The 25,240-nt window shown below is 37.4% G+C and overlaps 1 protein-coding gene across 1 annotated transcript in view; it reads right to left on the reverse strand.

Annotated features, from left to right (window-relative positions):
* Positions 1-2,019: 2,019 nt before the first annotated feature.
* The window catches only part of PLXDC2 (plexin domain containing 2), a 422,459-nt gene continuing 399,238 nt past the window's right edge, over positions 2,020-25,240 (reverse strand). The window contains exon 14 of the mRNA XM_003930659.4: positions 2,020-11,069. Coding sequence (XP_003930708.2) covers positions 10,953-11,069 — 117 coding nt within the window. The 3' untranslated portion in view covers positions 2,020-10,952. The remainder of the gene's footprint in view (positions 11,070-25,240) is intronic.

A 25,240-nucleotide genomic window follows, 5' to 3' on the forward strand; every position in this document is an offset into this window, starting at 1 on the left:
GCAATTCACCCATTACTGTGCCAATAGGGTGATCTTTCTGAAATAGCTGGGGTGCTTCAAAGCTTTCAAGTGCATCTGTGCTTAGAAGGTAAACTCTAAAGTCATGAGGTCAACAAGGGTCTAACTCTGGCCTTGGTGACTCTCCAGCCTTCCTCTTCTTACCTGTCTTTTGGGTCCCTCTGACGCGGCAGGTCCATTAGCTCCTACTTCACTGACTCTCTGGTAAGCACGGGCTGTTGCCTGGGGAAGGCCTACTCATCCTTTAAGACCAAGTTCAAATACCACTTGCTTCATGAAAGCTCCTGTCCTTTTCCACACAGAATTAATTCTTTCCTCCCCTGCCATTTCATTGCATTATATAAAATTTCTATCCTGGGACCTACAATCCTTGGTTTGCCAAGGATTGGCAAACCAATCCTTGTTACATGTTTGTAACATGTAACAAACCAATCCGGTTAAATGTTTGTCTGCCCGAGTGCACTGAAAGCTAATCAAAAGCAAAGACTCTGGCTGGGCACAGTGGCTCACACCTGTAATCCCAGCACTTTGGGAAGCTCGGACGGGAGGATCACTCGAGCTCAGGAGTCTGCTCTCAGCCTGAGCAATGCCTGAGCAACATGGTTGAACACTGTCTCTACAAAACAAAACATATATATATATATATATATATATATATATATATATATATATATATTTCTTTTAGCTAGCCAGGTGCAGGCCTGTAGTTTCAGTCACTTGAGAGACTGAGGTGGGAGGAACACCTGAGCTTGGGAAGTTGAGGCTGCAGTGAGCCAGAATCACACCACTGTACCCCACCCTGGGCAAGACAGCCAGATTCAGCACAGAGAAGTTATTTAATAAATGTTTAATAACGTAAACTGAAGGGAAAAACTTTCAAACTGCCTATCAAAAGACTCTGATTCTAAAATAGTGCTTTGGAAGAGAGCACTTGGGAGAAGATCTGCTCTCTTTATTTGTAAGAGATTGATCTACGGATGATTTAAAACTTGTGTGATTGTGATTAGCACATTTTTCTTTAACATATATCTGAATAAATTTCTACTGAATTATTTAAAGAAATTGTATACACTAATTCAATTTTGAAAACATTGGCCTAATGTTTTTCTGTTGTTAGGGAAGATTGCATGATTCATATATATATATATATATATATATATATATATATATATATTTGGCATCATAAAGACAATTCACACCATTTAAAATTGCACTTCTGAATTTACTCCACAATATCAAAGTTTAATCAATACAGTCCAAAAGATCTATACAGAGGTACGATTTTTAAAAAATTATAATTGAATTGTACAGAGCCATTGCTCAGGGAATGCCACTGTTTGGAATTCCCCACAGCTCCAGTCATTGTGGGTGCCTCTTGGGCCTGGGTTCAGGTCTGTGTATTACCTGGTGTTGTTACAAAGGTAGTCCAAGAGTGGAGGATTAGGAAACGGGGAAGGAATATTCAGAATTGGAGACATCTCACTTTACACATTCCACATAAATTACCTGAGGCACACATTCAAAATATCCTGAGAATCAGATACAATCATTTCCAGTTTGGAAGAAGAAGGATGGAATAATAGAGGACCTTCTGGAACATATTTAGATAACCAAAGGAGTTCATAAAGCAAGATTAGTGACAGAGGCAAGAGCTGAGCTGAAGCACCTTGACTTATTTCAACACTAGGATTTAAAGCAGCAGCTAAAATCCCATCTGTCTGATCCAGGAGACTGGAACAGTTGGGCACAGCGGTTGGGGTGGGGGAAGAAGTCTCCACCCCACGCCCACATGCTATGGCATCCTGCAATATTTGTTTTCTACAGCTCACTCTAGCTAGTATCAATTCCCACACTGGGGTGGGTATAAAGCAAAATAATTTTCTATTATGCCACCAGCCTTGTGCCTCTGAATTCTGCACACAGAATTTCTTCCACAATGGGTAAAACGTTTTGAACGCTAACGGAAGAAAGGAAACAAAAAATATGTTGAAAGACAAGGTATTTAAGAAATTAAAACAAAATGCTCATTTATTGTTTTTAATATGTAGTCAAATATGACAGCAGTATTACACAAATAGCTCCCTTCTCCCCCTTCTAAAATCCCAAATTTGTTGACTCCTACTGTAAGTGAAAAACATGGTTTACTTCTGAAAATAGCAGTCAACAGCGAAAACACAAGTAACATTTGGTCCCCACCAGCTTCCACACCTTTAAAGATGAATTGTGTCACTGAGGCAATCAATACACTGGATTTCTTACGAAATTATAACTAGAGGAAAAAATCAAGTTTCCCACACACTGTAAGAACCGAAAGACTTGCAGAAAAACTTGGTTTAAGAAGCTGTGTGAAGAAAACATTAATGAATTATTGCAATCGTAATAATCCCCAGGTAAAAGATGGATGTCAAATTAATGAACTATAAGAAAACACATTCAAACTTAGATCATTAATATTACAGTGAACATAATCAGGAAGCTTGCCGTACTATGTAGCATCTCTGAATTATTGAATTTGAACAAAGGTTTCCAATAGAGGTCACACTCTTTTTGCTCTCAGACACCATTAGTGCAAATTCAGATACAATCGTTTTTACATTTGCAGGCTCAGGTATGTTCAACAGAAGGTCACTGGGAAGTACGGGCTTGTTATTTTAGCGTGACAGAATGCAGGCTTGGAATTTCTCCTTGACATGGCAGAAGAAACAGGAATGATGCCCAGAGGACTGGAATAAATTCAAAATGCTTGGGTTTTCCAAGTTCTATTTTAATAAGCTTTGGAAAATTAACCTTCACCTGAAAGACACGTCCTTGATTTGGCATACACAGCTTTCCAAAACAGTGAGAAATGAACTGGCTACGTGCTACACTCACACACACACAGTCATTCCTTTTGTTTGGGGTTGACTGGGTTCATAGGGTCAGATTTTCCTCAGTGTTCCCTTGTAGCAGCACCTCAGAGAGCTTTGTGATTCTGACAAAGGGTACAATTATATCCACTCTGAATGCATTACAAATATTCTGCATGCTGGTGCAACTGGCATAAAATATGGAAAGCCCCTTCAAAGTGCCCAACTTCTTCTCTTTTCACACTTCAACATTTCAAATAACTACCAACAGAATTACCAGAAACAGTAGTAAATTCCTGGCATTTGCAGTTCCCATGATCCCAGCTGGCACGTAAAAAAGGCTCTCTCCTTTTTCCCCCTGAAAATAATGTACTCTCCAGGCACTGTTCAAATGCCTCGAATCAGGCAAGTGAGAGATTTGTTTTGACCAACCAATGAAAAGACTTCCCCCTCTTCTCTGTGAGGGCCCCAAGACCGGGTTACGGCATACACAAGATGTCTGTTTCTAAAGAGACCTCACTGATTTCCCTAAAATGATTTTAACCTTACTTTGCAAGTGAAGCTCTGATGTTGCTTAATGTTATTTTCAGAGAAGCCTGCTGCAGGATGCTTAATTAGAGTTCTTATTTCCCTACTAAAAATGTGACAATCTGAGTATGTTTTCATTCAAATGACCTTGAACATGGTGGCTGAGGCTTCACCACAAATATCCAGAAAATAGCACTTGAGTCTGTCTGAGCCCTGAGATGGTCAAACCTCAGAGAAATGCAGCTCTGGGCCCAGAAAGAAAAGTGCCATCTCAAATTCTTTCTTCCAGAAAACTATTTTTATTTTTTTATTTTTTGTCTCATTTCCGTGCCTTTTAAGTAGAAGGCAGATAAATGGAAAGTCTCTTTTTGGTCATTCGCTAACTCTCTAGGGCAAGTCACATGATTATCTAGGGCAAAGGCCTCCATGATGTTTGGATGAATGCCACAGCAGAGGTATGGAAGGGTGATGGCTGCATGTGACACTCACCGGGCATATCTTCACCTTCTCTATGCCGTGGGTCTCAGCATCACTTGCAGAATATGTGCCTCAGTGTCTGCATGTCTGAATGACCAAAATTTGAGCTGCTCATCCATGAATATTTCCAGTTGCTCTTAAGAAGTTAATAACTCTACTTAATAGCACATTTCAATCTTCATTTTTTTCCATGAATCACCTCCATTCACCCACTCTTCGGTTCATACTTCCCCCTAAAATTCCCCCATGAAACTTCTAAAATGAGTTTCATGCCATGTATTTGTTTGATAGGCACAGAAGGTTTACAGCTGCATGGTCAGTAAGCAATACTTTGGTCATGAATTATATATATATATACATATATTTGTAATGCTGGGAAAAAGAGAGACTGATGTGAAAAGTGAAAATTCCGGTGGAATGAAGAGAAGTCATTGAGATTTTTTTCAAACAGAATGAAAATAAATAAAATATCATTATCTTCAAAGTCAAAAATTTTTATGTTATTCCATTATGAAAGACATTTATTGAGTAATTTGCAAATGTTAATAAGCCTTAGAAACTAGGAAAAGATGAGTACCAGTTTATGACTTGCATTTAATTTTTCCAGCCTTTTATATCCTGGATTTAAAGTAACACAGAATCTTTCAGTGTCAACAGTGAGCTGGAAATTAACCTATAATAACAAGTTTGAGCATTTTGCTACTCTAGGTATAATTTGGTAATTCATAATTAATATACTATGGAGAAGCCAGTAATGATGTATTCTATATACTTGTTATGAAAAACTGATTCCAGAAATTATGTGATTTTACTTGAATAATTACCATCTTACTTCTCTATAATAATCATTGCGAGAGCAATGGGCATTAGATGGCTGAAAAGTTACTCCAGGCAATAATTAGGCAGATGTATTAAAATTTAAGTTGAGGCTAGAAGATCAACTTAATCAAACCCTTAGGAAGTAATATCATGTTGTCACATGACAGTGGTAGAACAGGAAATTATAGATACATTTGAGGCTGGAGTTTTCTGATTTCCCTTATTGTCTTATGTCTGGGATGGTCTAATAAAGGACATAACTACCACACACACATAAAGTGCGAATGCCTTTTTGATACACTGGTGTTTCTGAATACCTCAAAACAGTGATATTAATAATTCAAAACCGCATAGAAATATTGGTTCAAGAAATCAAACTTCAACTGTTGCATCTGATCAGTACGACTGCAGTGAACTAGAAAGCCTTCCTAGGTCAGGGAGAATTTTGAGTAATTTTTCCTCTCATAAATAAAATTAACAGATCCATTCCAACAGAGCAAACAACACAGACATGCAGTGATGTATTATGTTTCAGACACATTCTTCAGGCAAACCCTTTCTAGTTCCCTTTTTAAATAGAATAGAAAATTGGAGTTGAAAATTGATAGAGTATTATTGATCCTATGTACTTGCAAAGTCTGGTTTGAGGATTTTATTGTATTATAATGATCAGTTACATGCCTGGACTCTCACTACTTGCATGGTTCCAGCAGGTGTTCAATAAAATTTCAGTGAATTGAGCAGTTAAAGAAATTAAGAAATAGGGAGATGAATCAAAGTGCCCTGTAAAATATAAAATGCATCACAAACAAGGTAATAGGAGTATAGAAAAGCTAACACCACAGACCTTGTACTATCTGCCCAAAAAATCTCCTAAGGACAAAAATGTTGTAATAGTTTGAAGAGCAAATAAAAATTGCAGTTACATATGTGGTCAGAAAATCAGCTATACAGATCATTCATTTTCAAATACATTTGGGAGGAAATAAAACAAAGGCAGAAAAATTTTACATGGCCAAAATAAATTGTATCGCTAACTTAGATAGCCACAGATGGGGGCAGGGGTGAGAAAAGAGAAATTCAAAACCCAACAGAGACCCCACAATGGCTAGGGTTTGAAATCTCTGCATGTTATAACAATAGCAGCCTTCTGAGGTCAGCAACAAGATAGAGAACGATTGAGCCAATATTCTATGTTACAGGACAGAGCAGAGTGTCAATAAACCAAATAAAGTTAGCGTTGAGTGGACTGCGCTGTCTAAGCTGTTTGGTTGGTCTTGGTGCTGACATTTAAGAGATGTGGGCAATGAGAATTGAAACAAACATTTAAGTTCAAGACCCAGTTTACAGACACTGAGATTATTACTGTATCTCTTTGGGCCTCAGTTTACTTATCTGTAACATTAAGAGGTTTGATTACATGATGTCTCACGATTCTTTTTTTTATTTAGAGATGAGGCTCTGCTCGGTGGCTCAGGCTAGAGTGCAATGGCACAATCATAATTTACAGCAGCCTCTAACTCCTGGGCTCAATCGATCCTTCCACTTCAGCCTCCAGAGTAGCTGGGACTACAGGCATGGGCAACCATGCCTGGCTAATTTAAGTATATACATAATGAAATATATGATATAATTTATATCTTCTCTATTGAATATACATACATATTTTATATATATATATATTTGATAGAGATGGGATTTCACTATATTGTCTAGGCTGCGTCTCCTGTGATTATGGCATATGATGCTGATGTCAAAAGTGGGGTTGTAGGTGGTAAAGTAAAAGCAGGAGTAACCCTATGGAATTTAGTATAACATGTTATAATAAAACACCTGAAAAATACCTAAAGACATACAAACTAAAAGACCATTTCACAGGAGGAAGAAATTATAACCAGAGAATAGAGTTTTGAATTCGTCTTATTTAAATATTAATTTCCTATCATGGAATGAGAGCATCCTGAACCAGTCCGTGGATTCTAGCAAAACCTTTTCTTAAGTGGGCAACAGACAATAGGGACATGATCAAATTTATACTCCTTCATGAAGATGTAACAAGAATTTATTGCCAAAAACTGATAAATGATACTAACCTTAGAATATGTATCTGGATATTAACATAATTTAAAATAATTTCATTCCCTTTATATAGCCTGCATGTGCAAAGGTTTACATTAAGTTCCAAATATTTTTATATTTTAATGCCACAGCTTCTTACATTAGTGTTATAGTGATAAAATAAATATGAAATTATTTATGTTTGAGACATTGCCTTCTAAATAGAAGCCTCTCTTTGCTGTTAAGTGTAAAATGGGAAATCATAAGAAACTAGAGAAGCTAAGTGGGTCTTTGCAATAAAGAACTGAGCCAGTTGAAGGATATTCATAGGCAATGTTGGCATAGGACTGGAGAAAGAGATGGGATGGATGTCATCGGGGGCAAATACCAGAGAAGGAATTCAGATGGGCAGAAAAGAAACTGAAGCAATTTTGCTTTGTGTTTTGAACACATTTTATTTTGGCACTTTCTCAAGATAGGTGATGGACTGATTGTCTTTGAATACTTTTTGGACTGATGAACTATTCTTCCTTTGAGTGCAAATTTGTGCTGGTACTGGACTAATAGATGTACTTTATATGGGTTACAATGACGTAAGGTTTTTAAGAATCTGTACATCTGTACATTTAATCAGGTTGCATAATAATCTTGCAAGAAAGACAGGGGAAAAAAATGGTTTTCTTTTCCAGAATTGCAAATTGAGACTCACGGGGGTTGAAGTGATTTTCCCAAGATAACACAGTGCGGTCTCAAAGCTGTGTCAGCTAGTATTTTTTTCATTACTCCATGGGGCCTCTCTAAGATCAAAAATGCTTCGATATGCCCAAGAGCTACCAAATCTTTTTTCTTTCCTCCTCTTCCCTTTTCTTCAAGGATAAGGAATTCGAAGGTAACACCTCTACAGAATTGTTCATTAAAATTTTCTTCAAACATGTAAGTGTTTCTTCTTATCCAATCTGGCAGCCACAAGCCAGGTGTGACTATTGAGCTCTTGAAATGTGACTGGTGTGACTGAAGGATTACATTTTAAATGTAATTTTAATTAATTTTAATTTCAAAAGCCACATTGGCTAGTGGACATATTGGACAGCACAATTCTAGAAGCTATATGTGAAAGATTAACAAATCTAGAAGCTATATGTGAAAGATTAACAAATGCCCTTGATACTTTAAACTAAAATAGTAATTGGGGGTCAATTGACTTTACCTTTAGTTTTCTAGGTGTTGGTATATCTTGAAGTTCAAACCTTGCACACACAAGCCACCATTTATGGTCAGTGCCATCTGTTAGGCTTAACCCATTTATGCCTGAGGTGGTAATTTCTCGAATTTTTGTAATCAGACCTTGGTGATGACCTTGGGCAGTAGGATATAAATAACTCCTACAAGCCTAGTGTTCCAGTAATGGAACAGTAGACATAAATAGGTCAAGATATTTTTCTTGACTTTCAGTATCTTTACCTAATCACTGATTATTGATTTTTTTTTTTTACAAACAATTAAACTGAAATAACTAAATTCCTCTGTAGCACCATTTATCTGATTTCTCCAGTTGTGTCTCTGCTATTTTTACGTTGTTTGTTATTGTTGTTCTTTCTGCTATGTTCATAGTATATTAAGGAATCTATACCTGCATCTTCTCTAATACATAATATATGTAAAGTCCAAAGCATTGATAACCATTTTGAATTTTCAGAAACTGTATATCTGTTTTCTCAAATGGGCACAAGAATAAACCAGAAATATAAAATAGAATAAAAGTTTCATGAAAGAAAGGTATTGAGCCAACATTTCCCCTTACCACTAAAGAATTCATATACAACACATTTCTTACTACCTTTAACTCTTAGTTCTGTTAAGAAGTTTTCCCACACTCTAGTTCCAGAAAGTTTTCTCTATTATTTGGTGCTTTTGGCTCACTGAACAATTCAGGGCTTGTAACTTTTTACAGAATTATCAATTGTTTTGAATCAAAATAGAAGATGAATGCTGAAGGGTATAAGAATAACACTACCATGTAAGAATTAAGTAGTACTTAAGGGACACAAACTAAGGATATGCCTGCAAGGTTTATATAACTGTCAATCCGTTGCTATTGGAAGCCACAGCTACCAAAAAAGCTAGTTGAAGCAGCATCATTTTATCCTAAAAGGAAGTCATCTTTGTGTTCTTTATGCATTTGTAGAATACCAGTTGCACCAGTCATATTGGCAAGTCATTTGGTTATTGCTGTCTGACCAAACCTATTCCACAAGAATAAGCGGGGATACTTCAACTAAACCAAACACAGCTGCTGCAAAGATTGTCATCACAATCCTTCAGTCACCTTGCTTTTCAATTTTCTTTTTGCAATAATTAACTAAGTTGCTTAGGAAAAAGTTACCACCTTCATCAAACACTTAAAGTTGTAAAGCAATATATTTGGAATAGAAAATGGCATTGGTTCAGGTCAGACACTCGTGATGATCAAGTACGGTACTCTGTGAGTGGACTAATGTCCAAGGCAGATGTATACAGATGCTAAGCTGCTAGGAAAATGCTGTTTATGAAACATCTCTGCTTCTTGAGACCTGAATCTGCAAATTGTTGAGCACTGTACCTTCAAAAGCTAACAGTTTCTTGGCACAGAGTGTAAACGTTTCATTTGGTTGGGATGTTGGTGAAGCTGTACACTCAGTACCTGAATTTGGACTTTAGGAGCTCAGTATATATATTAACCACTTTCCTCCTCAAGGGATGCCTTTCCTTTCTTCATTCATGGGAATCTTCAAAGTCAGGATTGTGATTCCAGGGCAATAGATAGCTCCATTTAAGGAACTTTCTGCATCCACTTTAGCCAGAGAGGGAAGGGGTTGACATGAATGAAAAAGTGTATCAAATAGTCAAGAACATGATGAGTGTGGCAATGACTGAACCACTTTTGCTGAATGACAGAAAAATATTCTAATATTAAGGATTATTTTACAACTCTATGGAAGTAATGCAGCGATGCATCCTGCATCTGTTTTGTCTTGATGGCAAAATGCACTCTTAAGAGTCACAAGATCCTGCCTTGTGTTAGTTATAAACAAAAATATATTTATATATATATATATATATTTATGTAACTATGTGCTTTAAAGAAAATTACTGTATGATTCAGCAGGGTTTTTCATTCTTTTTATCGCCATGCTGACGTGAATGGCTTCTGAGACAGGAATCGGCAATGAAATGGGTCTTTAGTACAGAAACGGCATAACATGAAAAATAACTCCAAGTTTAAAATCCCTTAACATTTTTGTTTCAAAAATGATTAAGGAACTCTTCATATTGTTTCCTTTTGTTTCCGTCAGCCCAGAGCAACTGTGGTTTCATGGGACTTCTCAGTTGGGGAATGGAGGTAAGGCTTCCATAAAGCATAAATCAGATGTTTCTACTGAGGCAGGAGTACAGAAAGCCCTGTTTCCCATTCCCTCTTCCCAGATCCTTAGCTAAAAGTTTGGAAATTTTGTCACAGCTCATAAAAAGGTCATTCATTACCAAAGAAGAGACAGACATAGTCTGAACCTCCTGTATCAATAAAAGGATTCATCCTGTAGAGTCATGAACTTGTTTGTACAGATAGATCTAGACCAGAAAAACATCATCCTTTTGCCACACATTTGTTTTGAAAATATAGAAAATCTCTTATTTGTGTTTGTTTTCACTCCTGCATGAGCTGTTTTTCTTAGCCATCTTCAAACATTCATCATTGCTCTTTTGAGTGAAAAGGTTCAGGCTTTGGAAAACAGTTATCTTTCAGACATCAGAGAACATCTGAATCGAGTGTCGATCCCTCATGAACTAAAGCTTTATTATGATTTTTTTACTGATCCCTTTGCGACCCTGCACCTAAGCCAAAAGCATTATAATCTTGTCATACTTCAGGTAAGTCCACAGGAGATGTTCCGAGTGAACTATAGATGACATTCCACTAGGGAATTCTATGTTCAGTCTAAATGGTATCTTGTATAAGTTTTAGTTTTTTGTTTACCCTTCCTGGGCTGGGCTTGTCCAGAAATCTTGTCTTCTTCAGGCTACAGCAGCTTAGAGCTTGTTTGTGTGTGTGTGTGTGTGTGTGTGTGTGTGTGTGTGTGTGTGTGTGTGTGTGTTTGTCTTAAAGGTATAGGCAAAATATTAGTCTTAACACCTGTAAACCGGTACTGGTGCTGTTCTGTCCTAGAAATTTTAGCACTGCTCTGATACAATAAAACCTTCTTTCTCTCCAACTGGTTCAACTTCAGCATAGGCAGGATGTCCAGAACCTCTTCTAAACTTCATTGCAGGCCACCTGCTTGGGCGTCTCTAAAACAGAAAACACAAAAATAAAAAATGTGCATTAGAGTGAGATTCTATCACCAGAAAAATATATTCGACAGCTATTTTAGATTAGATATTGAATTAATTAACATGTTACATCATCTCTTATGACAGCTACAGTCAGAATTAAGTGTTCCCCTTATCAGCCCTCCAAGCCCTGTGCTTGCATTCTAGGATGGCGCTATCTACCCTCATCACAGGATAGACCATTTGTCATACCTGCCCTCGAAGGATTCAAAGCTTCTCCCAACCAACTTTTAATGCCTTATGCATATTCCTGGAAAATACTGGCAAAAATAAACTGTCATAAAAAATATTTCAAAATATATGGCCACAGACACTCTTTCTTCTCTACTAGTCAATACTGCTATCACTTTATTTTGCTCATTAATTCACTCAAAAACTAAGGTCATAAAACTCTGCTCTGTTCCTAGAAGCATGTTTCCAACAAGGCACCGGACTCCCTAGCAAATGAGCTAAAATAAATATTTAATATTTTAAGAAATTATTTATTTAGCTAAGCATACCCATATATGATTTTTGTGCTCGAAAATGAAAGCTGTTATAGCCTAAAAATGGAATCTATGACTAGCGGTGTGGCCAATCTTGAGCTTATGAAGCAAACATTACACAATAGATACTAGTCCTAAAATACATGATATTTGTATTGACAAAAAGAGAGCATTTCTCTTCAGCATTCTGTCCATCAACACACTTTCTGTGATTTACAAATAGATGTGCTGAGTCATAGCAGCAAAAGGCACTAAAATGCATTTCCCAAGCCACAGTGACACTAGAAACTATTACTTTATTTATTAAAGTGCCTGTAATTTGGGGGTAAATAAGACAATAAATATCAAAGGAAGTTTATTTCTATTTAAACAATTCTAATGCACAAAAGGCTAAATATCAGTGTACACATACTGGCATTCGGTATCTTTCTAGATTTTTCAATCACATGCCAATGTCAATGATTAATGGCTGTGAACGTTTTTCACATCAGGTAGGGATCAGTATTAAGCTCCACATTCCAGAAAAAATACCAATCAAGATAATTACATTCTGCCTACTAATAATATTATGTGCTGTTTCTATAACATTATGTGGTCAGAATGCCTTAAATTTATTTGCTGATTAAGTCCCATTAAGTGAAACTGAATTATCCCTATATTCCAAAAGAAAAATTTAAAACTAAAGAGAGGGCCACATAGCAAAACAGGGTGTCTGTGGTGGGGATGAAGTCATCAACAACAAAAACATACTAAGCACCTCTAGGGAGGTGGGTACCACAGCATGGTTATGCCTGTTTGGAGGGGAAAGATGACATTTTGCATTACTCATTACTTACAGCCCCCACTCTAGTTTTAGGAACTTCACAGGTGAGCTTCTTCAAAGCCATGGCTTCCCTGGTCAAGCAGCACCACTGAGATTTTGCTCTGAATCTCCACCATTCCAAAGCCACTTGGTAGCAAGAACAACCCTGCCACCTAGCAGGAGTTACAGCCACATAAAGACATGGTGCTATACTGTTCACAATAGCCAAGATTTGGAAGCAACTGAAGTGTCCATCAACAGATGAATGGATGAAGAAAATGCTGTGTATATACACAATGATGTACTATTCAGCCATCAAAATGATAAGATCCTGTCATTTGCAACAACATGGAGGGACTGGAGATCATTACATTAAGTGTAATAAGCTAGGCACAGAAGGATAAACACCACACGTTCTCACTTACTTGTAAGATCTAAGAACAAAACAAACTCATGGAGACAGAATAGAAGGATGGTTATTAGAGGCTAGGAAGGATAGTTGGGGGGGTTGGGACGAGGTGGGGATGGCTAATGAGTACCCCCCAATAGAAAAATGAATAAGACTTAGTATTTCATAGCACAACAGGGTGACTATAGTCAATAATAATTTAATTATACACTTAAAAATAATTAAAAGAGTATTGTTGGATTGTTTGTAACACAAAGGATAAATGCTTGAAGGAGTGTATATCTCATTTTCCATGATGTGATTATGATACATTGCATGTCTGTATCTAATATCTCACATGCTCTATAAATATATATGCCTACTATGTACCCACAAAAATTAAAAATTAGAGATGAGAAAAAAGAAATTGTGCTATATGTGGCTCTTCATTAAAAAGGAGTGCAGATGATGGGGATGTTGATGATGATGCTCATGGAAGTTACATTTTAGGTGGCTTTTATTTCTTATCGCATGCTTTGTACCAGGTGATTTCCATACAGGATCTCATTTAATATCCAACACTGTCCTTTACATTTTGCACAAACCTCCAAAGCTAGCAAATGGCAGGGCCAACATATAAAATAAAAATCTACCTACTTCCAAGGTTAATTTTTCCCACATGGAAATTACTTCTTAAAATTCAATGATTTGTACATAACTTGCCCAACAACTGGGAATGTGGCTCTAGTTTTATTTCAGTCTTAACAATATACCAACAACTTTGGTATTCTGTTCATAAGTCAGAGCTACTAAATTAATAACTCTTTATTAGGTGAAAAGATTGCAGAATTATTGATAGTGTGTATCATGTGTTTTCTGAGTGTATCACAAAGGTCCTCAAAATAGAAAATGCAAATTGTTGGGTGTGAAACTTCGGGTGTTAACACAGCGTAATCATAGTTTCCAAACTACATATCTTTAAGGATTTTTTAGATTTGTAATTTTTATTTTACTAATTATAGAAAAAGTGAGTAGAAAAATAAGTAGAAAACAATATACAAATTGCTCAATGAGATTTAAAATCACTAGAGATCCCACCCCAAACACACAATTGGTTAAACCAGTGATCCCAACCGTTTTGGCACCAGGGATCGGTTTTTACGGAAGACAATTTTTTCACGGGCTGTTTTGGGGGTAGGGGATAGGGGGATGGTTTTGGGATGAAACTGTTCCACCTCAGATCATCAGGCGTTAGATTCTCATAAGGAGCACAACCTAGAGCCCTCCCATGTGCAGTTCACAGTAGGGTTCACACTCCTAGGCAGAGCTCAGGTGGTAATTCTCGCTTGCCTGCCACTCATCTCCTGCAGCGTGGCCCCTTTCCTAATAGGCCATTGACAGGCAGAGGTCCACAGCTGGGGGCTTGGGAACCCCTGAGTTACACTATCAGTGTATGTCGCTCATCCGGTTTCATGACTAAAGATGCATAAAATAGCTATCATCCAGCTACAAAATGATTCAAGACTGCTCTCTTTCAGGAAAAACTGAAAATTCATATATAATTTTTCGCTAGATTTAAAAAAGCATTTTCATAACAATATCTTAAAATTTACAATGAGGTCTAATAAATGTCATGTAACTAAGGTTTTAAACATTTGATTTCATTTCATATTCTTTTATAATCCCTTCACATCTTGGTCTTCGCCACAACAATGCTGAGCAAAGAGTAATAACTTCACCAAAATTTTCCTTTCTTTGAAATTGAAATAGGAGATGTCATCTCACATCACAAAGCAATTATGTGATTGTGAATAAATGACTTAATCTCTCTGGGCCTTTGTTTCTTCATCTGTGAAATAATAGCTAATTTGTCCTCTAATGCCTTATATTTGCTTGTCTGAGATAATGCCTTTAAATTGGAGAAAAGAAGGAAGGGGAACATCACACACAGGGGCATGTCGGGGACGTGGGGCCTAGAGGAGGCACAGCAGGAGGTGGGGGGATTGGGGAGGGATAAGATTAGTAGAAATACCTAATGTAGATGATGGGGGATGGATGCAACAAACCACCAAGGCATGTGTATACCTATGTAACAAACCTGCACGTTCTGCACATGTACCCCAGACCTTAAAGTATAATGAAATAAATAAATAAATAGATTAATAAATTAAATTTTAAAAGACCATCATTTGTAAAAAGAACCTCTTGTTCAGATTTTTCTGATCCTTGTCTCCTCTGCCTCCTTCTGCTAACTTTTAGAATTCCTGTATTTACGGAAAATCTGTATAAATCAGCCCTAACTGAAATTGATTTTCGATGTCGATCTGCATGTGTTGACTTATAAGCGAAAAGAACGAGGCAATTATTTAACAGAATAGCCATTTCATTAGCATAGACAAGTCCTTAACACTGATGCTCTAATAGGAGCCATCTACCCAGAGAACAGGGAAGGGCTTGGATGGAAGGATCTGAAAACCTGAGCCTCCTGTCCAGCCCTGCCACAAATTTGCAAGCATGATTAAGCAGTCAGGGATTTCAGAGAAGGGATATGTTGTTTTATCTCGAGGCCTAGACAGTTCCAAATCTGTGTTTTTAGAATGGCTAATTCAAATTGTTACAGAAACTCGCGTTGGCCACAGGGTCACTTGCTAACGGGGCAGGATGTATCCTCAAAATCTAAGAATTCAAACCAGACTGTTATGCTAATTCATTACAGAGTTTCAGGATATAATGTCTTAAAACATTACAGGGTACAATGTGTGGGTAATCTCTAATTTCATTTCGGAGAATTATTTACGTGATTAATCACTTTCAGAAGAAAATGTTCTCAGCAATAACGTTGGCACTGGGGTTAGCTGTGCAGGCAGGAATTCTCCCAATTCTTTTTTCAATACTACTAATTGAACAGTCATCCAGGTCTGTCTCAATGGTCTATGGCAAGATAATTAGCTAAAATATCCACAAACAAACCTGGAGGGCACCCTCAATCAGCAGTATACACAAAACTGCAGCTGGAGACCTTTCTTCCAGTTCAGAGAGCTACACAGAGAACGTTTTGTGTTGGGTTAGATGAGCACTCGAAAGGAAGTTACAGGCATGAGTATGAAAGAAAAGGGACTGATTTTGCAATTGAAGGCCCAGATAGAAAACACCGGTGGTGCATGATGGCCCTTGTCAAGCAGTCAATTAAAAATTTCCGCCATTTTGGAGCTGTCTTCCTCCACAGTGAGGAAATAGAAAGAGCCTGGGATCACTTCCCAGTGTAGGACTTGGGCAAAGTCACGTCTTGTTACTCAGTTTCCACAACTAAATGAATCAGGGTATTGTTTTTCAAAAAACCTACCCTTCCTTCTTTCTTTTTTCTTTTTTTTTTTTTCTTGAGATGAGTTTCACTCTGTTGCCCAGGCTGGAGTGCAGTGCCAGGATCTTGGCTTACTGCAACCTCCGCCTCTTGGGTTGAAGCGATTCTTATGCCTCAGCCTCCCAAGTTGCTGGGATTACAGGCATCTGCCATCATGCCCAGCTAACTTTTGTATTTTTAGTAGAGATCGGGTTTTGCCATGGTGGCTAGGCTGGTCTTGAACTCCTGATCTCAGGTTATTCACCTGCCTCAGCCTCCCAGAGTGTTGGGATTATAGGCGTGAGCCAAAGCACTCGGCCCTTCCTTCTGTTTTAATTTTTAAGCCACGAATTCTTTTTTATCTAATAAAAATCTTACCTTGAACCTCAGAGAGAAGCACACAGAGTCAGTTTCCTTTAATTGTGGTGAACGGATCCCGGCTTGCATGCACTCCCGGAGCCCTCACGGAGTTTAGGAATCCTATACTTTCTTAAAGCATGTGTTTTGGAAACTCCAGAACTAAATCTGCATTTCTCAAACTTGCCTGGGCACACGAATCACAAGGGATCTTGTTAAACTGCAGCTCCTGATTCAACTGGTCTCAGGGAGGCCTGGGGGGGTCTGCATTTCTCACAGGCTCCCAGGTGATGCTGTGGATCACACAACACACTTCAAAGAACAAGGAAGATGATTTTCTAAAGTCTCTTCTAACAGAAACATCCTCCAGGAGCCAGTAGAAGAAAAAATATTGAACCTCAGCCTTCCTTGTGTCTCTGGCAGACCGTCATGGGAACTGAAGACTTGTTTTTGCACTCAGGTCAACTTTTCAATATTTAGCTTTGATAAAGTTTGACTGTCCAAGGGAAGAATTTTTTTTTCTCTCTATTTCATTCTTTGAAATGCAATTTTTTCTTTATTTTCCTTATTTTGTGTTGAGTATTTATTTAGTCTTAACAAGTTAAAGGCTGGATTGCCAGATTTAGCAAACAAAGAAGACACCCATTACATCTGGATTTCAACAAACAACCAGTCATTAAAAATATATATTTCATTGGACATATACCAAAAAATGGCTTTCTTTTCTTTGGAAATACAGATTCACTTGAGTGTCTTGTATTTTACTTGCCAGTTCTATCTATGGGGAAACACAATGGCTTTGGGTTCTGGCCAGGGAAACTAGCAATCTAATTAAAATAAACAGCTCCTGTGTGTGGCTGTATCTCCTTGCTTCATGAATTGTAGGTCACTTTATCCTTAAAAAGAGTAACTCAGATCTGTTGGTCTTCTGGTGTGACTGAGAATTCTAAGCAGGAACATTCTAATTGTTCATTTGTGAAGCAAAGCCTGGGTGACCTTTGCATGTTTTCTGCTTGCCCTCTTTTGATTCGTCCTGGTGTGGAAGTTACCTTGTTTGCCTGTGTCAGCTCTTCTCCAGTCTCCCATTACTACCTGACATTGATATATTGTTTTCATTCTAGAACTATCTTATGGATGATCCCGAAGAATTAGTTATAACTGTCATCAGTTCGTGTGCAAGATGAAAATAGTTCCCACGCATATTCAGATGCTTAGGGTTAACAACAACAAAAACAACAAAACCATACAATTCCTGTGATCTTCCAGAAGCTAATATCTTCAAAGTATGAAGTCAATGGCTCTCTAATGGCTGAAGAAATATCTTTCAGCCACATATTGCAAACACTTAATGTGCATTATTTTCTTTCACTGTTTAGTCTAGCTGACTAAAAATAAAAATTATGGGGAGGGGTGCAAAGACCATCCATTTATCCATCTCACGTTTCCAAGAACACTTTGTTTCTCTCGCTTTCTTTCGCTTCCTTCCCTCCTTCCTTCCCTCCCTCCTTCCTTCCTTCCTTCCATCCAACCATCCTTTCTTTTGAGATAGCATCTTACTCTGTCACCTGGGCTGGAGTACAGTGGCACCATCATCTGTCACTGCAGCCTCAACCTCCTAGGCTCAAGCTATCTTCCCACCTCAGCCTCCCAAGTAGCTGGGACCACAAGTATCCACCACCACTCCTGGCTATTTTTTTTGTTTGTTTGTAGAGACAGGGTTTCATCACATTGCCCAGGCTGGTCTTGAACTCCTAGCCTCCAGCAATCCTCCTGCCTTGGCTTCCCAAAGTATGGGAATTACAAATATGAGCCATTGCACCTGCCCAAGCAAGCTTTCTTAATCCCCACCTATGGATTACAAGTCACTTCTATTTATCCTGTGCTGTTTCAGATGTTTCCTGGTATTTTATCAATATCTCTTGTCACATTTGATCACATATTATGGTTGTTCATGTGATTGGAGACATAGTCAGGATATATAATATATATGTATATGTAGATATATGTATAAATATGTGTCTCTGTGTGCATATGTATATCTATCTATCTATCGTGCTCTATGTATATGTCCTTGAAGTCAAATGTCATACCCTGTGAACTGAAATATGCACAGCACGGGGGTACTGAAGCTATCTGACAACAGGAGTGAACTTTTTTGTAACATCTGCTCCTCTAGAAGACATTATTTTCAGTAATAATCATGAAAGGAAATTAATAATAATAATGGTCAGTAAAGACATGTAGACAGAAAACTGTCTTGTTTAGAACTTTGTAGATATATAATCATGCCAGTAAAAGTCATTAAATATTAAAAAATATTGCCATACAAAAGGGTGAAACAGAGTGAATGAATGCATATTTTGAAAAAAAGGGGGAAGAAGAGGGGTATTGCCAAATAAAGAACTCTGCACGGTTTAGAGAATGATCTGTACTTGCAATAACAGAATTGAAATGCCTTAAGTTCTGTTTTTTGTCTTTACAACCACAATGCTATCATTCTTTATTTTGACTGTTTTAACACAGGCATATAAAGTGCCATATAGGTTGAAGACACTGGTCTGCCCAAACCAAATGCAAAGGATTCCAAACCCTGATGAACTTTTATTCTCTAAATGAATGCATGTAGCTGAGTTCACTGTTGGGAGCCAAGTGTGTTATTGAGAGTTCTCTGAATTAACTTCTATATATAAGGCAATGTTTACAAAAAGATAAGTCATAAAACTGGACTAAGTTGAAGCTTATATATTATGTCAGTAAAACAACAGTAAGTGAGCCCACTCTAATGCTTAGATCAGCAAAAGTTTCTTTCAGGGAGGAACATTTTATCACTAACAGAGTTTGGAATTTCTAGTATATGGTGATAATAAAAAGCCAATTTTATCTGAGTCCGTTTTATTATAATTTTACCATTCTCTCAAGACAATGCAACCTTTTTTTTTTACCTGCACTTGGGAGCAGACAGCTTCGGTCTACCACAGCTGGCAAAGTGTGATATACAGGGAGATTCACAGTAAGTGTTTGTATTCACTTGCATAGATTTTATAGTTTATGCTGCGATGAGAGGCATGGCACCTCCTTGAGAGGAGGGAGAAATGAAGTACCTTGATAGCACAGACGTGATTATTAAACAGGGAAAGCAATTGACTATGCAACTGAGGAAGACTTTTACAGATATGAAGGAAACATGAGTGGATAGAAAAGCCTTGGTAGGGGCGAGCAAATGAAGCCATCTGCTAAAAGGCTTTATTTGCTCAGTAAAAATAGATGATATACACAAATTGAGAGAGGGCAGCATGGGATTGGATGTCTACAGTATCCACATTATCTTCTTTGCTCTGATAGGACAACCTCGATTTATAACCCTTATTATCATTAACAAAAATAACCCATTCCTAATTAATTCAATTAACTGCCTAGCAATTGGTATTATCTTTTGATACACCCAAACTCTATTTGCTCTAGCATCCAATCCCATGCTGCCCTCTCTCAATTTGTATATTTCTCCAACTATTTTTACTGAGCAAATGAAGCCTTTTAGCAGATGCTAATTCCTTGACGCCACCAATGCTTTTCTGTCTACTCATGTTTCCTTCATAGCTGCAAAAGGCTTCCTCAGTTGCATAGTCAATTGCTTTCCCTGTTTAATAATCCTGTCTCTGCTATGAAGGTACATGATTTCTCCCTCCTCTCCAAGACTGTTAAAACGCCCCTTCCATTGTTTCTTTACTTTTTGCCTACACTGAACATCAGGAAAAAGCCTTTACTTGATGTTTCTTCAAATTCTTAGTACTATATCTCTGAAATGTCTGGCTCCATCAATTGCCTTCATGTCACCAAACCGTTTTTCACCCTCAGTGCCTGCTCCCTCCTTTGAAACTGCATTCTCTCAGGTTACCATTGACTTAGTCGTCAACCTTCTCTGTGACTTCTCTAGAGCACTTTACACTGCTCCCTGTCTCTGCATTCTCGATCCTTTCCCTTTTGTGGCTTGCTTTCTTTTCTCTTGCATCTTGCTCTTGCTCTCTCTCTCTCTCTCTCTCTCTCTCTCTCTCTCTCTCTCTCTGTGTGTGTGTGTGTGTGTGTGTGTGTGGTTTTGTTTTTGCCTTAAACAGTCCCCTTTTCTGATTCATCAACATTAACTGTCAACATGTCCTAAAATTTAGTGCTGACAAAACCCAACTATGTATTCTGTTGAGTTTCAACTTCTATTATTACTCCATATTTTCTCACCTGATTGTTCACTCAAATCCATTCCCTTTTTTGTTTTTTTTTTTAGTTTTTTTTTTAAGATATTCAATTTCTTAACCATCAGCTCAAACCAAACCTGCTTAAAATCCATCCTGTCACTTTCCTTCCTCAACTAATATTACCTTCTGATGTTTTTAATTCTATCATTAGAAAATTCAATTTTGGCTGGGCCTGGTGGCTCACACCTGTAACCCCAGCACTTTGGGAGGCCAAGGTAGGCAGATCACCTGAGGTCAAGAGTTCGAGACCAGCCTGGCCAACATGGTGAAACCCCATCTCTACTAAAAATACAAAAATTAGCCAGGAGTGGTGGTGGGCACCTGTAATTCCAGCTACTCTGGAGGCTGAGGTAGGAGAATCTCCTGAACCTGTCAGGCAGAGGTTGCAGTGAGCTGAGACCATGCTATTGCACTCCATCCTGGGCAACAAGAGAAACTCCATCTCCAAAGGAAAATTCAACTTTCCAGTTGCTCAGATTCTGGACTTTGAAGTTCTCTTTGATTCTTCTTCATCCTACATATTCAATGCAATGAATCAGGGCATCCTCCTCACCTTTACCACTAATCAGATACAGGAAATGTTCAGAAATTGCTTAATTTCTTAGAATCTCGTCATCCCATCGCAATGCCTATATTTACTAAGCTCATTGGGGACTATTGAGAATCCAAGATAACTGATTGAAAGCCCTTTCACCTACAAATTTTTATGCAAAGATTGATAAATTCTATCTTCTTCTTTCACATGACTCCTGAATTAGCCTCATTCTCTTCCCTCTATAAACACCCCAATTCAGCTCTCAGTAACCACTTCACATGTAGACTACTGATAGTCTTTTAACACTCTTCTGACTGTCCTTTCATCCTTCTTCTGACTCACTCTACTCCTTCCCCACAACCATTTTAAATTCCTACTTTTTTGTTGTTGTTGTTGTTTAAAAGGAGTCTGTCACCCAGGCTGGAGTACAGTGGCTTGATCTCAGCTCACTGCAACCTCTGCCTCCTGGGTTCAAGCTGTTTTCCTGCCTCAGCCTCCCAAGAAGCTGGGACTACAAGCTGGCACCACCATACCTGGCTAATTATTGTATTTTTGGTAGCGACCAGGTTTCACCATGTCGGCCAGGCTGGTCTTGAACTCCTGATCTCAGGTGATCCACCCACCTCAGCCTTTACAGGTGCATTTGTAATTATATTGTCATACAATGTTATAACTTACTAATAACAGTGTTTAATCATTCCTTACTTAGGGCCTTCAGTGATATTCATTACTGTCCTTTAAAAGATTGATGTAACCTCCACGAAAGCTTTCCTGAGGGTGCACTGCATTCATCCTGTGATAAAGAAGTGCTGATAACCATGATAACAATATTCTGTGAGCCAGATTATAGCTCTGGAAGTCATCCTGTTTGCAACATTTTAAAAATAAAAAGAGAACAAAAAGCAAGATGCCGGAGATAAGCAAGATGCCTGAGATCTAACAATTAGAACCTATAAAAACAACTTTTTTTTTTCTTTTTTTTTTTTTTGTACAGTCCATGGTATGATACTCAGGGGTTTGATAATATGGTTTGTGAATTATTTAGATTAGTTATTCTTTTTCCCCTTCCTTTTCTCATTTGGATAACTCATCAACAATTGCTTAAGAAAAGGTAGGGGTAGGAAATGAAGGAATCCCTCAGATAAATTATGTATTTACATAATTTTTGGCTGAAACTGACTATTGTTTAAAATAGCACTTTTAACAGAGTTAAAGGCTGCTTGGGAGAGTCAGCAAATTTGGTTTTAACTCCTGATTGAGTGACACAGAGCAGTTACTGACCAGAATCACAAAGTTAGTAAAAGGTGGAATTTATACAAAATCTGCTCCCTTCTTGGTGCTAGACTCTTTGTGCTGCATTATCCTATTCCTGATTCTGCTTCATTTAAGCACTAAGGCCTTTAGCAAGTCAATTCTCCTCTCACTTTATCTATGTTCTTACATATAAAATAAGAAAGAGGACAGATACTGATTCTCTAATTCTCTACTTAGTATGAAGCTATGCCCTTCAGTCAGCCTTGACAACTAAATACACGTCATAATAATTTTTTAAAGAGTGAATATTTATCAATCACACCACTTTAATTTCATGCATTTAAAGCATACTGTGAATGATTCAACTAAAACATTTCTAATAAGATTTATATTAAAGATGTCTCAGTGCATGAAATCAATGTTGTCACTTAAAAAGTTGTTTATCTTTTCAAGCATACAAATGTTCTTTTGGGAAAATAGTTTTATTTCTCTTTAGGTGAGACATACAATGCAAAAAGTTATAAATGACTGCATTTGATATTTCCTTAAGTTCTCTGCTAACTCTTAACTTCCTGTCATTTCATGATTCTGTTTATTGAAGTTACACTCCTTATCTTGGTTATTTACTTTTCTCACTGAAACGCCATGAATTGTTTCATTTAAAAAAACAGACATATACTAAATTTTCAATTAGCCTAAATATATTCTGCTAAAAAGCTTTTACAGTAGGTGAGTAAAAATTTAAGTCCAAAAATATAATTATTTAGATTTTAAAAATGTATTTTATTTCATCTATGTTTGTTTCATTGTGTACACATAGAAGCAATTTAACCTATCCATCACTTTGTATAGATATCATTTTTGTGTGATGCATACTCCTAAGATCTATGCTTTTAGCACATTTTCAGTATAATGTACAGTGCAATATTATTAACTGTAGTCCTCGTGCTGTTCATTAAATCTCGACTTATCATCAATGCATCATTGTATGCAAGCAATATACATTGCTTGTATATTGTATAAATATAATGCTAAACAAAGCTTTCGAGTTGAAGTCATACAATCTCAAGGAATGCTTCCAAGTTTAGGAGGCTGCAAACACACCCTGGTGGGCCCTTCGCACTTCAGAAATTGGCTTCTTTCCCATTCCTATTTAATGTTTTATGGGTTTTTCAACTAAACACTATGACCTCTGACCTCTTCCCACTCACTCTCCTCATATTACTTGTATCTTATAATAAGGAGAAAACAGTCATCTCAGATGAAACCCCCTCAACTACTTCTCCCTCCTGCTTCCCTTCCCTTGTTTATGCTGATTAGCTCCACCCATGCTTGTGGGTAGATCACTTCACTCTCAATCATCTTTTGACTCTATTTCTTTCTATTCAAAATAAGTTTTTGAATATCATATTGAAACTTCAATCAATTAAAATTAAAAAGTGAGATTACATAAAACTGAAACGCTTCTATACAGCAAACAAACAACAACATGAAGAGGAAGCCTATGGATTTTGATAAAATATTTGCAAACCGTTTATCCAGTTAAGGGGTCAGTAGCTAAAATACATAAGGAACTCATAGAATTCAACATCAAAAAAAAAAAAAAAACCAAATAACTCAATATAAAAATGGAGAAAGGACCTGAATATTTAATTTCTCCAATTAAGTCACAAAAATGGCAACAGGTATATGAAAAGATGCTCAACACTACTCTGTCTCAGGAACTGGAAATCAAAATTACAATGAGATATCACTTCACACCTGTTAGAAAGAATATTATTGAAAAGACAAGAGATAACAAGTATTGGAAAGGATTGGGAGAGGAGGAAACCTTTGTATACTGTTGGGAGAAATGTGACTGGTATAGCTATAATGGAAAACAGTATGAAGTTTTCTCAAAAAATTGAAAATGCAATTGACATATGACCCAGCAGTCTTACTGCTGGATATATCTTCATAGAAAATGAAATCAACATCTTGTAAAGATATTTTCATTCCATGTTCACAGTGCTGTTATTCACATTGGCCAAGACGTGCAAACAAGGGAAATGTCCACTGACAGGTGAAGGGATACCACGTCATGTGGTATGTGTGCACAGTGAAATACTATCCAGCCGTAAAAGGGGGGCACTGCCATCTTCAACAACACAGATGAACCCGAGAACACTGTGCTAAGTGAAATTCGTCAGACACAGAAAGAAAGATATTGCATGATGCCTATGACAGGTGGGATTTTTTTAAAAGGTCAATTATATAACACCAGAGAGTGGTTACCAGGGGCAAAGCAGGGCAGGAAATGGAGAAATGGCAGAAAGTAGATCAAAAGGTACAAACTTGCAGTTATGTAGGATGAATAAGTCTGGAGATTTAATCAACAGCAGGAGGACTACAGTTAACAATATTGCATTATACAGTATACTGAAAATGTGCTATCAGCATAGATTTTAGGAGCATGTATCACACAAAAAATGATATCTATAGAAGGTGATAAATAGGATAAATTGCTTGGCTGTAGCAATCACTTCACCATGTATATATATGCATATAAAATGTCATTGTTGTATACCTTAAATACATACAAATTTTAAAAAAGAGTACTTGACACAGAGTATCTGCTAAATCAATGATGTCTTTCATTAAGAAAAACACGAGGGCTTGCTTCTTGGTATTTCTTGACTCCATTCCCTGCCCCAGCTTTAATAGGAATTTCTTTTTTTATTT

Source organism: Saimiri boliviensis, chromosome 8, assembly GCF_048565385.1.
Source record: "Saimiri boliviensis isolate mSaiBol1 chromosome 8, mSaiBol1.pri, whole genome shotgun sequence".
NCBI classification, from domain to species: Eukaryota; Metazoa; Chordata; class Mammalia; order Primates; family Cebidae; genus Saimiri; species Saimiri boliviensis.